The 14,463-nt window shown below is 44.1% G+C and overlaps 1 protein-coding gene across 2 annotated transcripts in view; it reads right to left on the bottom strand.

Annotated features, from left to right (window-relative positions):
* LOC129863654 (mitogen-activated protein kinase kinase kinase 1-like) overlaps positions 1 to 14,463 on the bottom strand; it is a 114,129-nt gene that overhangs the window by 37,587 nt on the left and 62,079 nt on the right. The window contains exons 6-8 of one of the 2 annotated variants that reach the window (XM_055935781.1): positions 13,390 to 13,541; positions 12,315 to 12,439; positions 9,119 to 9,200 (exon numbers count right to left, since the gene is read on the bottom strand). In XM_055935781.1, coding sequence (XP_055791756.1) covers positions 9,119 to 9,200; positions 12,315 to 12,439; positions 13,390 to 13,541 — 359 coding nt within the window. The remainder of the gene's footprint in view (positions 1 to 9,118; positions 9,201 to 12,314; positions 12,440 to 13,389; positions 13,542 to 14,463) is intronic. The other variant, XM_055935782.1, reaches the window with a different exon arrangement.

The raw sequence follows: 14,463 nt of genomic DNA, 5'->3' as shown, positions 1-14,463 counted from the left end.
GCACTTCACAAAATAGATGGCATCATGAGGTAGGAAAATTATGTGGATATATTGAAGCAACATCTCAAGACATTAGTCAGGAAGTTAAAGCTTGGTCGCAAATGGGTCTTACAAATGGACAATGACCCCAAGCATACTTCCAGAGGTGTGGCAAAATGGCTTAAGGACAACAAAGTCAAGTTATTGGAGTGGCCATCACAAAGCCCTGACCTCAATCCTATAGAAAATGTGTGGGCAGATCTGAAAAAGTGTGTGCGAGCAAGAAGGCCTACAAACCTGATTCGGTTACACCAGCTCTGTCAGGAGGAATGGGCCAAAATTCACCCAACTTATTGTGGGAAGGTTGTGGAAGGCTACCCAAAACATTGGACCCAAGTTAAACAATTTAAAGGCAACGCTACCAAATACTAATTCAGTGTATATAAACTTCTGACCCACTGGAAATGTGATGAAATAAATAAAAGCTGAAATAAATCATTCTCTCTACTATTATTCTGACATTTCACATTCTTAAAATAAAATGGTCATCTAACTGACCTAAAACAGGGATTTTTAATAGGATTAAATGTCAGGAATTGTGAAAAACGGACTTTAAATGTGTTTTGCTAAGGTGTATGTAAACTTCAGACTTCAACTGTATATAATGTTTTACAGTGGCTGGCTACATATCGCAGGAGTGGTGGTTTAGGTGGCAATTGCTCTGCGTCTGACCGCATGGCACTACAAAGGGTAGTGCGTACGGCCCAGTACATCACTGGGGCTAAGCTGCCTGCCATCCAGGACCTCTACACCAGGCGGTATCAGAGGAAGGCCCTAAAAATTGTCAAAGACCCCAGCCACCCCAGTCATAGACTGTTCTCTCTACTACCGCATGGCAAGCGGTACCGGAGTGCCAAGTCTAGGACAAAAAGGCTTCTCAACAGTTTTTACCCCCAAGCCATAAGACTCCTGAACATGTAATCAAATGGCTACCCGGACTACTTGCACTGTGAGCCCCCTACCCCTCTTTATACGCTGCTGCTACTCTCTGTTTATCATATATGCATAGTCACTATAACTATACACTCATGTACATACTTCCTCAATTGGGCCGACCAACCAGTGCTCCCGCACATTGGCTAACCGGGCTATCTGCATTGTGTCCCACCACCCACCACCTGCCAACCCCTCTTTACGCTACTGCTACTCTCTGTTCATCATATATGCATAGTCACTTTAACCATATCTACATGTACATACCACCTCAATCAGCCTGACTAACCGGGGTCTGTATGTAGCCTCGCTACTTTTATAGCCTCGCTACTGTATATAGCCTGTCTTTTTACTGTTATTTTTCTTTCTTTCTTTACCTACCTATTGTTCACCTAATACCTTGTTTGCACTATTGGTAAGTAAGCATTTCACTGTAAGGTAACAATACCTGTTGTATTCGGCGCACATGACAAATAAACTTTGATTTGATTTGTGTCTTTCATCCCCTGGCTGTAAGGGTTGAGAATTAAGAGGTCTCTAATAGTGGTGTGGGGGGTCTAATTTGGGGCCTGATTCCTGAATTCCTACCCTGGGCTCAGTTGTTGTCTTTTATTAGATGTTACCGGATGGCTGCCGTTTTGCAAGCTCCGACACAACTTTGCTACTTCGTGAAATGTATCCGCTATAATTTTTTTAAACTGACAAGTACTGTTTAACACCATAGTACCCTCCAAGCTCATCATTAAGCTCGAGGGGGGGGGCTGGGTCCCGACCCCACCTTGTGCAACTGGGTCCTGGACATCCTGACGTGCCCACTGGTGAAATAATGGTTCAATAAAAACATTCAAAAATAAAATAAGCAGAGAGAGACAACAGTCCATCAAGACATGAAGGTCAGTCAATCCGGGAACATTTCAGGAACTTTTAACGTTTCTTCAAGTGCAGTCGCAAAAACAACGAGGAGCATGATGTAACTGTCTCTCATGAGGACCGCCACAGGAAAGGAAGACCCAGAGTTACATCTCCTGCAGAGGATAAGTTCATTAGAGTTACCAGCCTCAGAAAGTGCACCCCAAATAAATGCTTTACAGAGTTCAAGTAACAGACACATCTCAACATCAACTGTTCAGAGGAGACTGTGTGAAACCGGACTTCATTTTTATTTATTTCACTTTTATTTAACCAGGTAGGCCAGTTGAGAACAAGTTCTCATTTACAACTGCGACCTGGCCAAGATAAAGCAAAACCGTGCGACAAAAACAACAACACAGAGTTACACATAAACAAACGTACAGTCAATAACACAAAATAAAAGAAAAATCGAAAACTCTATGTACAGTGTGTGCAAATGTAGAAGAGTAGGGAGTTAGGCAATAAATAGGCCATAGAGGCAAAATAATTACAATTTAGCATTAAAACTGGAGTGATAGATGTGCACATCAGTGCAAGTAGAGATACTGAGGTGCAAAAGAACAAGAGGGTAAGTAATAATATGGGGATGAGGTAGTTGGGTGTGCTATTTACAGATTGGCTGTGTACAGGTACAGTGATCGGTAAGCTGCTCTGACAGCTGATGCTTAAATTTAGTGAGGGAGATGTAAGACTCCAGCTTCAGCGATGTTTGCAATTTGTTCCAGTTATTGGCAGCAGAGAACTGGAAGGAAAGGCGGCCAAAGGAAGGAGTTGGCTTTGGGGATGACCAGTGCAATATACCTGCTGGAGCGTGTGCTATGGGTGGGTGTTGCTATGGTGACCAGTGAGCTGAGATAAGGCGGGGCTTTACCTAGCAAAGACTTATAGATGAACTGGAGTCAGTGGGTTTGGCGACGGATAAGTAGTGAGGGCCAGCCAACGAGAGCATACAGGTTGCAGTGGTGGGTAGTATATGGGGCTTTGGTGACAAAAAGGATGGCACTGTGATAGCCTCCAACACTCTACTCAGCAAACTGGATGTAGTCTATTTTGTAAATGACATTGCCGAAATCAAGGATTGGTAGGATAGTCAATTTCACAAGGGTATGTTTGGCGGCATGAGTGAAGGAGGCTTTGTTGCGAAATAGGAAGCCGATTCTAGATTTAATTTAATATTGGAGAAGCTTACTGTGAGTCTGGAAGGACAGTTTACAGTCTAACCAGACACCTAGGTATTTGTAGTTGTCCACATATTCTAGGTCAGAACCGCCCAGAGTAGTGATGCTAGTCGGGCGGGAGGGTGCGGGCAGCAATCAGTTGAAGAGCATGCACTTAGTTTTACTAGCATTTAAAAGCAGTTGGAGGCAAGTTGCTGCATGGGATGCTGAGATGTAGGGGTAGGGGTAGCCAGGTGGAAAGCATGGCCAGCCTTGGAAAAATGCTTATTGAAATAATCGATTATCGTAGATTTATCGTGGGGACACTGTTTCCTATCCTCAGTGCAGTGGGCAGCTGGGAGGAGGTGCTCTTACTCTCCTTGGACTTTACAGTGTCCCAAAACCTTTTGGAATTAGTGGTACAGGAATCAAATTTCTGTTTGAAAAAGTTAGCCTTAGCTTTCCTAACTGACTGAGTATATTGGTTCCTGACTTCCCTGAAAAGTTTCATATTGCAGGGGCTATTCGATGCTAATGCAGGATGTTTTTGTGCTGGTCAATGGCAGTCAAGTCTGGGATGAACCAAGGGCTATATCTGTTCTTAGTTCTACATTTTTTGGAAGGGGCATGCTTTTTTAAGATGGAGAGGAAAGCACTTTTGAAGAGCAACCAGGCATCCTCTAATGACGGGATGAGGTCAATATCCTTCTAGGAAACCCGGGCCAGGTAGATTAGAAAGGCCTGCTCCCTGACGTGTTTTAGGGAGCGTTTGACAGTGATGAGGGGTGGTCGTTTGACCGTGGACCCATTACGCACCCAGGCAATGAGGCAGTGATCGCTGAGATCCTGGTTGAAGACAGCAGAGGTGTATTTAGAGGGCAAATTGGTCAGGATGATATCTAAGAGGGTGCCCATGGTTAGAGATTTAGGGTTGTACCTGGTAGGTTCCTTGATAATTTGTGTGAGATTGAGGGCATCTAGCTTAGATTGTAAAACAGCAGGGTGTTATGCATGTCCCAGTTTAGGTCACCTAACAGTACGAACTCTGAAGATAGATGGGAGGCGATCAATTCACATATGGTGTCCAGGGCACAGCTGGGGGATGAATGGGGTCTATAACAAGCGGCAACGATGAGAGACTTGTTTCTGGAAAGGTGGACTTTTAAAAGTACAAGCACAAAGGGTCTGAATACTTATGTAAATGTGATATTTAAGCTTTTTATTTTTAATAACTTTGCTAAAAAATGTGTTTTCGCTTTGTCATTAAGGGGGTATTGTCTGTAGATTAATGAGAAAAAAAAGATTTCATCAATTTTAGAATAGGGCTGTAACTTAACAAAATGTGGAAAAAGTCAAGGGGTCTGAATACTTTCCGAACGCACTGTACAGGTCAGGCTAGTCTGGTGTTATACGCTTTATCGACACTACTCTTTGGCCACAAAAGCAAACATGCCCTTGAATGAGTCAGTGTGTTCAAACGTTTGACTGATACTGGACGTTCTCTTCTTCTGGTTGATTATGCCATGTGGTGAGTTACACACTTGGTTTTCCTATTTTTCTTCTTCACACTTTACAAATCACTATAAAGAGCACCATAATGACAGTCACTTTTTGGGAGGCTAGACCGTCGAGACATTCACCTAACCTTGTGTTATGTGTCGTGGCCGTTCAACGAGGACTTTTCTGCTATGGTAAATGGGTGAGAATGGCTGTCCAGCTGTAGACAACAAGGCTAGACCTTCGAGACATTAACCTCATCGACATTAACAAGGTTGTACATGGTCATGTGTGGTGTCCTTTCAATGGAGACCTCCGTGCTTTGGTACATGGGTGAGTGTCCAGCTGTAGACACTAAGAGCAGACCCCCAATACATTAACCTCATCTAGGCAGCTCATGTACATAGTTTACTGAGTGACTGATTCAAAACAGTAACATTTTCTGCCACAAGTAAAAATAACTAGACAAATATATTTGCAGACCTTTTAGATATTTATTTACCATCACAAGAGGAAATGTAAAAAGTGTGATGAAATAAGAGAAAAAACACAAAAGTAAACACTTTTGTATAAAAGTATAAAAAAACGGCACAAAAAAAAATTTGCCCCACTACCCTAAAGTATGAATAAGGAAACAAAGCACAGAGCAACAGTTTTTGAGCTCCCGAGTGGCGCAGCGGTCTAAGGCACTGCATCTCAGTGTTAGAGGCGTCACTACAGACACCCTGGTTCGAATCCAGGCTGTATCACAACCGACCGTGATTGGGAGTCCCATAGGGCGGCGCACAATTGGGCCAGCATCATCCGGGTTTGGCTGATGTAGGCTGTCATTGTAAATAAGAATGTGTTCTTAACAGACTTGCCTAGTTAAATAAAGGTTAAATAAATAAAAACGGGGTGAGACAAACGGGAGGTTGTTGATCAGCAGGAATAGACATCATCCATGATGTCGTAGGCGGCCTTTGCTGTACACTGCTGCTGTTTCTGTAACTCCTACTGCCGTTTCTTTAAGTCATCCACCTGCTGCATAATGTCAGTGTCCGAAGGATCCTCAGCTGTCTTCCTTTTTCAGCCATTGGAGCTTGATCGGGGATATAGGTTTGAGGTTGATGGAGTTGCAGGGCAGAGAGCACGGGTGCGCCTGGACGGTGGGATGGGTGTTGGTGAGAAGGGCCTGGGTGTTGGGGAGAGGGGCCTGAGAGGTGATGAACCAGGTCGGGGAGATGATGAATCAAGGGGCGATGAACCACCTGTAGATTGGCCCTCAGGGCTCAGCTCCGTCTCTGGACTGTCCAAAACACCACCACCCTCCAACACCTACAAGCAGATGGTGAATACATTATAATACAATACAAGCAGATGGTAAATACATTAGAATACAATGCAAGCAATCTTAAAACATCTCCATTGGCTCCTTTGAGTTAAAATGTTTACCCAAAATAACTGATTTCATAAACATCTCAATCTAATTAACACACACAACACACTGTCTGTTTCCAGATGTTTGAACTAGCCCTGTTAATCATTATGATGACAACACAGGCACTGAATATTTGCCACTCACAATTTCTCCCTGATTTTACATGTTCTAACTGGGTCTGCTAAACATAAGATCCCAAACACACACACTGTACAAATAGACTTGGATGTATGACGAGTACATACCGTATCTGGCATATCGGTGTCTGTCTGACGATGTTTCACATGAACACCGAGCCAATCCTGTTGTCTGACAAACGGTGGGACACACACACCAGTGGCAGCCCCACTCCTCATCTCCTTCACCCTTTTCAGATTGTGAACATACTGGTCCCCGAATCCTTTTCAATGTTTCTTTGACATCAGTATTGGTGTTCAAATTTCGTGATGTCTCCCTCCAGCTGTCGTCTTTTGCATGCTTGTCCAAATACAACCCCATCGAAAGGGTTGTAAAGGTTCTCTTATTGTCTCGCCAGCTCGCACAGACGCTCCTCAAAACTGGACAGACATAATTACGCGGAGAAAATCTCAAAATAAAAAGCACAAAAAAGGAAGCTTGAGAGTAGTAGAAGCAAAGTAGAAGAATGTCCATTGGTTCTGAGTTTATACCAGAAATTATACTGGAAAATATGTGATGTAGACACAGGGGCAGGACTTCCGTTGCAAAACTCACTTAGTACTGCCCCTTAGTCGTCGCAAGGAATGATGTGTCGGGTCTCAATTTCCAGGTAGAAAAAAACTGTGTCAAATGACGAAGCGTATAACAACGAGCCCCCCCTTTTGTAATAGAAAACGACATTGCAACACTGCACTACGCTCCGTCAGCACTGTTAGCGTTTTGTCTGTAGACCCCTATAGTCCCCTTCTGTACTCCCTGTTCACCCACGACTGCGTGGCCAGGCACGACTCCAACACCATCATCTAGTTTGCTGACGACACGACGGTGGTAGGCCTGATCACCGGCGACGATGAGACAGCCTGCAGGGAGGAGGTCAGTGGACTGGCAGTATGGCGCAGGAACAACAACCTTTCCCTCAATGTCAGTAAGACCAAGGAGCTGATTGTGCACTACAAGAAATGACTAAGCTCTCAACCCGCTCCACTGCAACCCCTCCACTGCAGCCCATGGAGTGGGTCGAGAGCTCAGTCGTTAAGAAGGCGCGACAGCACCTCTTCCCCTTCAGGTGGTTGAAAAGGTTTGGCATGGGCCCTCAAATCCTCAAAATATTCTACAGCTGTACCATGGAGAGCATCTCGACTGGCTGCATCACCGCTTGATATGGCAATAGCACCAGCCTCGATCGCATGGCGCTACAGAGGGTGGTGCGTCAGCCCAGTACATCAATGGGGCAGAGCTCGCTGCTATTCAGGACCTCTAAATCGGGCAGTGTGAAAGGAAAGCCTGGAAAATCGTTAAAAGACTCCAGCCACCCAAGCCATAGACTGTTCTCTCTGCTTCCGCACAGAAAGCTGTACCGGTGCATCAAGTCTGACACCAACAGGCTCCCGAACAGCTTCTATCCCCAAGCCATAAGACCACTAAATAGCTAACAAATGGCTACACAGACTGAGTTGACCGTTTGCCCCATCTCTATGCACACTCACAGGGCCCTACACTTACGTACACTGATGCTCCAACACACACACAAACAATCACTTCGTAATTTGCTCACACACACACATACATTTATACCGACTCTACACACACACAAACACACCAACTCACACACAATCAGACTTGCTACCTGTCCCAGACCTGCTGTTTTCAACTCTCTAGAGACCGCAGGAGCGGTAGAGATACTCTTAATGATCGGCTATGAAAAGCCAACTGACATTTACTCCTGAGGTGCTGACTTGCTACACCCTCGATAACTACTGTGATTAATATTATTTGACCATGCTGGTCATTTATGAACATTTGAACATCTTGGCCATGTTCTGTATAATCTCCACCCGGCACAGCCAGAAGAGGACTGGCCACCCCTCATAGCCTGGTTCCTCTCTAGGTTTCTTCCTAGGTTTTGGCCTTTCTAGGGAGTTTTTCCTAGCCACCGTGCTTCTACACCTGCATTGCTTGCTGTTGGGGGTTTTAGGCTGGGTTTCTGTACAGCACTTCGAGATATTAGCTGATGTACGACGGGCTATATAAATACATTTGATTTGATATATGCTGCTGCTACTCTGGTTATCGTATATCCTGATGCCTAGTCATCTTACCCCTCTACATAATGTATCTACCGCTATCACTCCAGTATCCCTGCACATTGTAAACATGGTACTGGAACTGACAGACCCTAAACTTACTTACTTTTTCGTGTTCTTATTTCATATTTTTATTTCTCATGCGTTTTTGTTCTACCTTATGTTATTTTTAGTATTATATTGTTATTGATTATTTTATTGTAGGGTTTAGAGCTTCCAAGAAAGGTATTTCACTGTACTTATGCACGTGACATTAAAACTTGAATGGAAATGGCACACTGTTCACTAAGCCCTGTGTGGGCTAACATGATATAGCCTAGACTAGCGCTCTGCTAACATGCTAATGTAATGGCTATGGCACACTGTTAGCCCTGTGTGGCCTAGCCTACTATAGCCTAGCGCACCGTTAACATACTAATGTAGTAGCTAATGACACACTGTTATCTATGTCAGGCATAGTCTAATATACCTTATCTCACCGCTAAACACTCAAGGCTCTTTCCTGTCTCTAGGCTACTGTGCGCCATTGACGTAGCCTACAATAAATACATCACAGGTTTGAGTGCATTTCCACACGAAATGCTCTAGTTTAAATCATTAACACTTTGTGAGCATACAGTATAAATAGCTTATAAACCATTTAATAGTTAGCTAACTTTAAGTTAACCATAACTCGCATTCAGCTCGCATGAGATTTGCAAAGCTGAAAAGCTGTTCTGACGTCTCAGACTGAGGCAGATGTTTCCTTTCCTCCCAGAAACAAATATAGTGAAGCCGCTTCCCCCGCCTTTCACACAACAATACCAGATACCAGCTGGTAGGCTGCTGAATTCATCCCCCACTCCAGGAGTCTTGACCAGGAGTTCCTAGATCCTAGACTGCGTACATTTTAAAATTACCTGTAAAAATCATCGGACTTCCACTTGGCTCTACAGAGGGGGCAAATGAGCGTCTCGTGGTTCTGCCGGCATTCTTCAGCCCCTGTGAGACACAGACAGAGAGACAGACAAAATTAGCTCTACCCCCAGTTTAGATAGGGGACAATGCACCGACTGGCTGTCAAGGAAGTCAAGGCTCCGATAAAATTTAGCAAAAATTAGACTGGAGTTTATAGAGAGAAGAGAAGGGCCAGGGCCTCGGAATGAACATATCAGACTTCTATCGAGGGGGCTGTATAGTGCCGGAAGTGTGTGTGTGTGTGTGTGTGTGTGTGTGTGTGTGTGTGTGTGTGTGTGTGTGTGTGTGTGTGTGTGTGTGTGTGCAGGGGGAAATGGAACAGGAGTACCTGGAGGGGTGCATTGCATGTGCGTGTGTGTATGTGTGTAAGGTGAATGCCCTATGCACTGTTTAACCTGAAGGAGGGAAACGAGGTACAACACAGCTATGGGGAGTTTGCACACTAGTGCCCTCTACAGAAGTACATTAGAATCATGCCTGCAAGGCCAATGAACACCTTGTCTCACCGGAAGCCCCGCCTTCCACAGATGATAAACCCGAGGCACATATTAATTCCTTTAATTCTTCACCAAACCCAGAACTGGGTGGCGTGGGGCCGAACAGGTGTTGTACCTCATTTGCCTCCCTCAGTGAACAGTAGTTGTATGAGGTAGCCACATGGAATGCATTTCAATTAACACGTGTGCCTTGTGAAAAGTTAATTTGTGGAATTTCTTTCCTTCTTAATGCGTTTGAGCCAATCAGTTGTGTTGTGACAAGGTAGAGGTGGTATTCAGAATATAGACCTATTTGGTAAAATACCAAGTCCATATTATGGCAAGAACAGCTAAAATAAGCAAAGAGAAATGACAGTCCATCATTACTTTAAGACATGAAGGTCAGCCAATCTGGACAATTTCAAAAACTTTGAAAGTTTCTTCTAGTGCAGTTGCAAAAACCATCAAGAGCTATGATGAAACTGGCTCTCATGAGGACCACCACAGGAAAGGAAGACCCAGAGTTACCTCTGCCGCAGCGGATAAATTCATTAGAGTTAGCAGCCTCAGATAAATGCCAAAATAAATGCTTCACAGAGTTCAAGTAACAGACACATCAAGATCAACTGTTCAGAGGAGACTGCGTGAATCAGGCCTTCATGGTTGAATTGCTGCAAAGAAACTAAAAGACACCTATAAGAAGAGACTTGCTTGGACCAAGAAACACGAGCAATGGACATTAGACCAGTTGAAATCTGTCCTTTTGAGATTTTTGGTTCCAACCGCCATGTCTTTGTGAGACGCAGAGTAGGTGAACGGATGATCTCTTCATGTGGTTCCCACCGTGAAGCATGGAGGAGGAGGAGGTGTGGTGGTTTGGGGGTGCTTTGCTGGTGACACTGTCAGTGATTTATTTCAAATTCAAGGCACAATTAACCAGCATGGCTACCACAGCATTCTGCAGCGATACACCATCCCATCTGGTTTGCGCTTAGTGGGACTATCATCTGTTTTTCAGTAGGACAATGACCCAACACACTTCAAGGCTGGCTGTGTAAGGGGTATTTGACCAAGAAAGAGAGTGATGGAGTGCTGCATCAGATGACCTGGCCTCCACAATCACCCAACGTCAACCCAATTGAGATGGTTTGGGATGAGTTGGACCGTAGAGTGAAGTAGCCAACAAGTGCTCAGCATATGTGGGAAATCCTTCAAGACTTTTGGAAAAGCATTCCAGATGAAGCTGGTTGAGAGAATGCCAAGAGTTTGCAAAGCTGTCATCAAGGCAAAGGGTGGCTACTTTGAAGAATCTCATTTATAAAATATATTTTGATTTGTTGAACACATTTTTTGTTACTACATTATTCCATATGTGTTATTTCATAATGTTGATGTCTTCACTATTATTCTACAATGTAGAAAATAGTAAAAATAAAGAAAAATCCTAGAATGAGTACGTTTTTGACTTTTGACTGGTACTGTGTATGGAGCATAATGTATTTACAGTTTAATTCAGATTTTCAAGTACTGGTGACAAATCATGAAATCCGATTATTGCATAGATTGTAATTGCTATGGACACCTATGATGTGAGTAAAATACTTTTTTGAAGGTTGCACTGATTATGATGAGCTAATGCTAAGCTATTTGCCATCTATGTGTGGCGCAATGTTTGTTGACATTATACAATGCATTCTGGGTGTCAGACCAAAGATTTTATAACGAGGTGAAGAAATGGTTCACTCATCTTTCGAGTAAACTTCCGGAAGTGAATGAAGGGAAGTGACTGATCATAGACGACACACCCCCTTCAAAATGCATACTGCAAACAGGCCAAACTCATCTTGTCTCCTCTTATTATCTTTGGTTGACGCGAAAAAACAAACATTGTGGCGCGCACAAACTACCCATCGTCGGATTACTTTAGATTTTTAGAAAGTGCTTTATTCAATTATTTAGATCAATAATGAGCTCAACCGTGATGTGATGAATTGTAAATAGTAATTGCTATTAGCTAATTCATATTGTAGTTTCTGTCAGCCGAGAGTTCTCTAAATATGACGGCTGTGTTATGTCAATCTTTCCTCAGTTAGCACTAGGACTAATGTAGCCTACATTTTCTGGTTTGGATGATTGTTATGCTGTTGCTACTTCTGTGAATGTCTCAACATTGTATCCGAAAATAAACGGGTCACATTGAGGTCATAACTTTGTAAGGACTGTGTTTGTGCTAAATGTTTCTGTGAGTGTGGCCAGCTCAAACACTGACTGCTGGGTCAATCAAAACAGGACGTTCTAAATAAGCGTTCTAATCACATTGGTTTGAGCGTACGCTGTAAGGACCACTGTAGAATGATCACACCCTTTTGTTGGTACGTGTCAAAAGGTTAAGAGGAGATGACCACTCCACTCAAATGTCAGTGTCAACTCTCTGATATGAACTGAAGCCATGTGTCTCGTGTCCCCTCTCATCCATTGGCACATTGAATGTTTACTTTTCAAGCATTGATAAATATCTGTATTAAATGTTTTAGGTTAAAATAGTTTGAAACACACTTTATCGTCTTTGTGCGGTCCACGCCTATACCGTGGGTCTCCCATTCTCCTCAATTTGTCAAGTCACCAGCCTCCACCGTTTTTGATAGTGTAGAGTTGTACTCACAAATGGACATGCAGTGGTGGTGCAGCTTGTTCCTGCAGCCCTCCTCACACACAGTCAGACTCTCCTCGTCCAGCATGTCCAACAGACAGATAGGACACATCTGCTCCTCCTCATCCTTCAGACTACTGACAGAGAGGGGGGAGAGAGGGAAAGATGGATAGAGAGAGAGAAATCGATTAAGGGAAAGAAAGAGGGATGAAGAAAACATGGGAGATAGGGACAAAGGGAGAAAGAGCGAGAGAGAGCACAAAAGAGCGCGAGAGAGAGCACGAGAGAGAGCGGTGAGAGAGGTACAGGGGAGAGAAATATTAAGAGACAGAGAGACGGAAAAAGAAAGATAAGATACAAATAAAGGAAAAATTTGCCAGTAACATTTTTGGTTCTCCAAAGAATCAGTGTTCTGTTAATGTACACATCTAAACATCTATCAAAACATGTATCAAAATACAACTTGGGGCCTCCCGGGTGGCGCAGTGGTCTAGGGCACTGCATCGCAGTGCTAACTGCGCAACCAGAGTCTCTGGGTTCGCGCCCAGGCTCTGTCGCAGCCGGCCGCGACCGGGAGGTCCGTGGGGCGACGCACAATTGGGCTAGCGTCGTCCGGGTTAGGGAGGGTTTGGCCGGTAGGGATATCCTTGTCTCATCGCGCTCCAGCGACTCCTGTGGCGGGCCGGGCGCAGTGCGCGCCAACCAAGGGGGCCAGGTGCACGGTGTTTCCTCCGACACATTGGTGCGGCTGGCTTCCGGGTTGGAGGCGCGCTGTGTTAAAGAAGCAGTGCGGCTTGATTGGGTTGTGCTTCGGAGGACGCATTTCGACCTTCGTCTCTCCCGAGCCCGCACGGGAGTCGTAGCGATGAGACAAGATAGTAATTACTAGCGATTGGATACCACGAAAATTGGGGAGAACATAAAATTTTTAAAATAAAAAATAAAAAAAATTAAAAAAAAATTACAACTTGGACGTATTCAAGGGCCTTCTGGCAAAATAGGTTTTACAGTACAACATCTAAACCTGGTGTATCTGTGTGCTTTGTGTGCGATTGACTGTTCATGTGTGTGCGTGTGTCTACTCTACCTGCTCTCGTTGCTGGAGGCGCTGGAGGTGCTGGATGGACAGGGCGTGTGGGGGTTAGACATGCGCAACACAAACTTCTGGATGGTGTTGCGCGATGGCGCCTTGATGCGCGAACTGCGGCGATTGTGATACTTCTGGAACAAGCTCTCCACCTGGACGACGTGGAGACAATGATACAGTTAGATGCTGATCTTGGGTCAGTTTAGCATTTCCCCCACTTGTGATTAAGGCTAGGATTGGGGCAGAGGAAGATGATCCTAGATCTGTCCTTAGGGAAACATCACCCCGGAGCCAGTTTACCATAGAAGTCAACCTTAACCATCATGAAGTATCTACGTATATCTAACGTGCAAGTCACTGAAAGTTATCCTCAATGTAAATGGACATATGTGACCCGATTCAGGAAACTAGACGTATGTCACAAGTCATGACTTCACACAAGAGCCGTTTGTTATTTTGTTTTTAGCAAAATGCATTTTTTGGGCAGAAATGCCTTCTCGAACATGTGAACTTTCATGTGCCGTAATAACAAACTTGTATGCCATTTGTAAATACGAATAAAATTGCTAAATTACGAGCCTTGTTGGTTAAGCCACAGAAAAAGTCAGCAACCTTCCCACTAGCCATGATTGGCTGGGGCTAATGAGTGGGCTGGACATGCTGAGAGAGGAGAGAGGATTGGTCTGCCTTTTAGAGGACTTTTGTCTATTTGAGCTGGTCAGTCTGTTGGTAATCCTGTCGAACACAGCTTTAAAAAAATGTATTGTGTAGTGGAGCTGCATTGCTAAGTGTCCACTCTCTGGAGGATCAAGTTTTGAAATCAGTGGAATTAGAGTTGGAAAGCTACAGAGATGGAGAAAACCGGAGTACATCTTCAAACTAAGGGAAACTGTGGCATGGCATCCATGACAGGGAGACGCGTCCATCATTCATGATGATGTATACAGGTAAGATAGTCTAGCATTAGCTAGCAGAATTTTTAGATATTACATGTTTCTAATTCTGACAGAAAGTGGCTTCATTTCAAGCTAAAGTGTACTTTTAGCTAGCTAGCAAGCTACCGTTAGCTGGCTG

The sequence above is a fragment of the Salvelinus fontinalis genome, chromosome 10 (genome assembly GCF_029448725.1).
Source record: "Salvelinus fontinalis isolate EN_2023a chromosome 10, ASM2944872v1, whole genome shotgun sequence".
Taxonomy (NCBI): domain Eukaryota; kingdom Metazoa; phylum Chordata; class Actinopteri; order Salmoniformes; family Salmonidae; genus Salvelinus; species Salvelinus fontinalis.
Note: the sequence above shows the minus strand (reverse complement) of the source record. Positions and strands in the feature narration are given on the sequence as shown.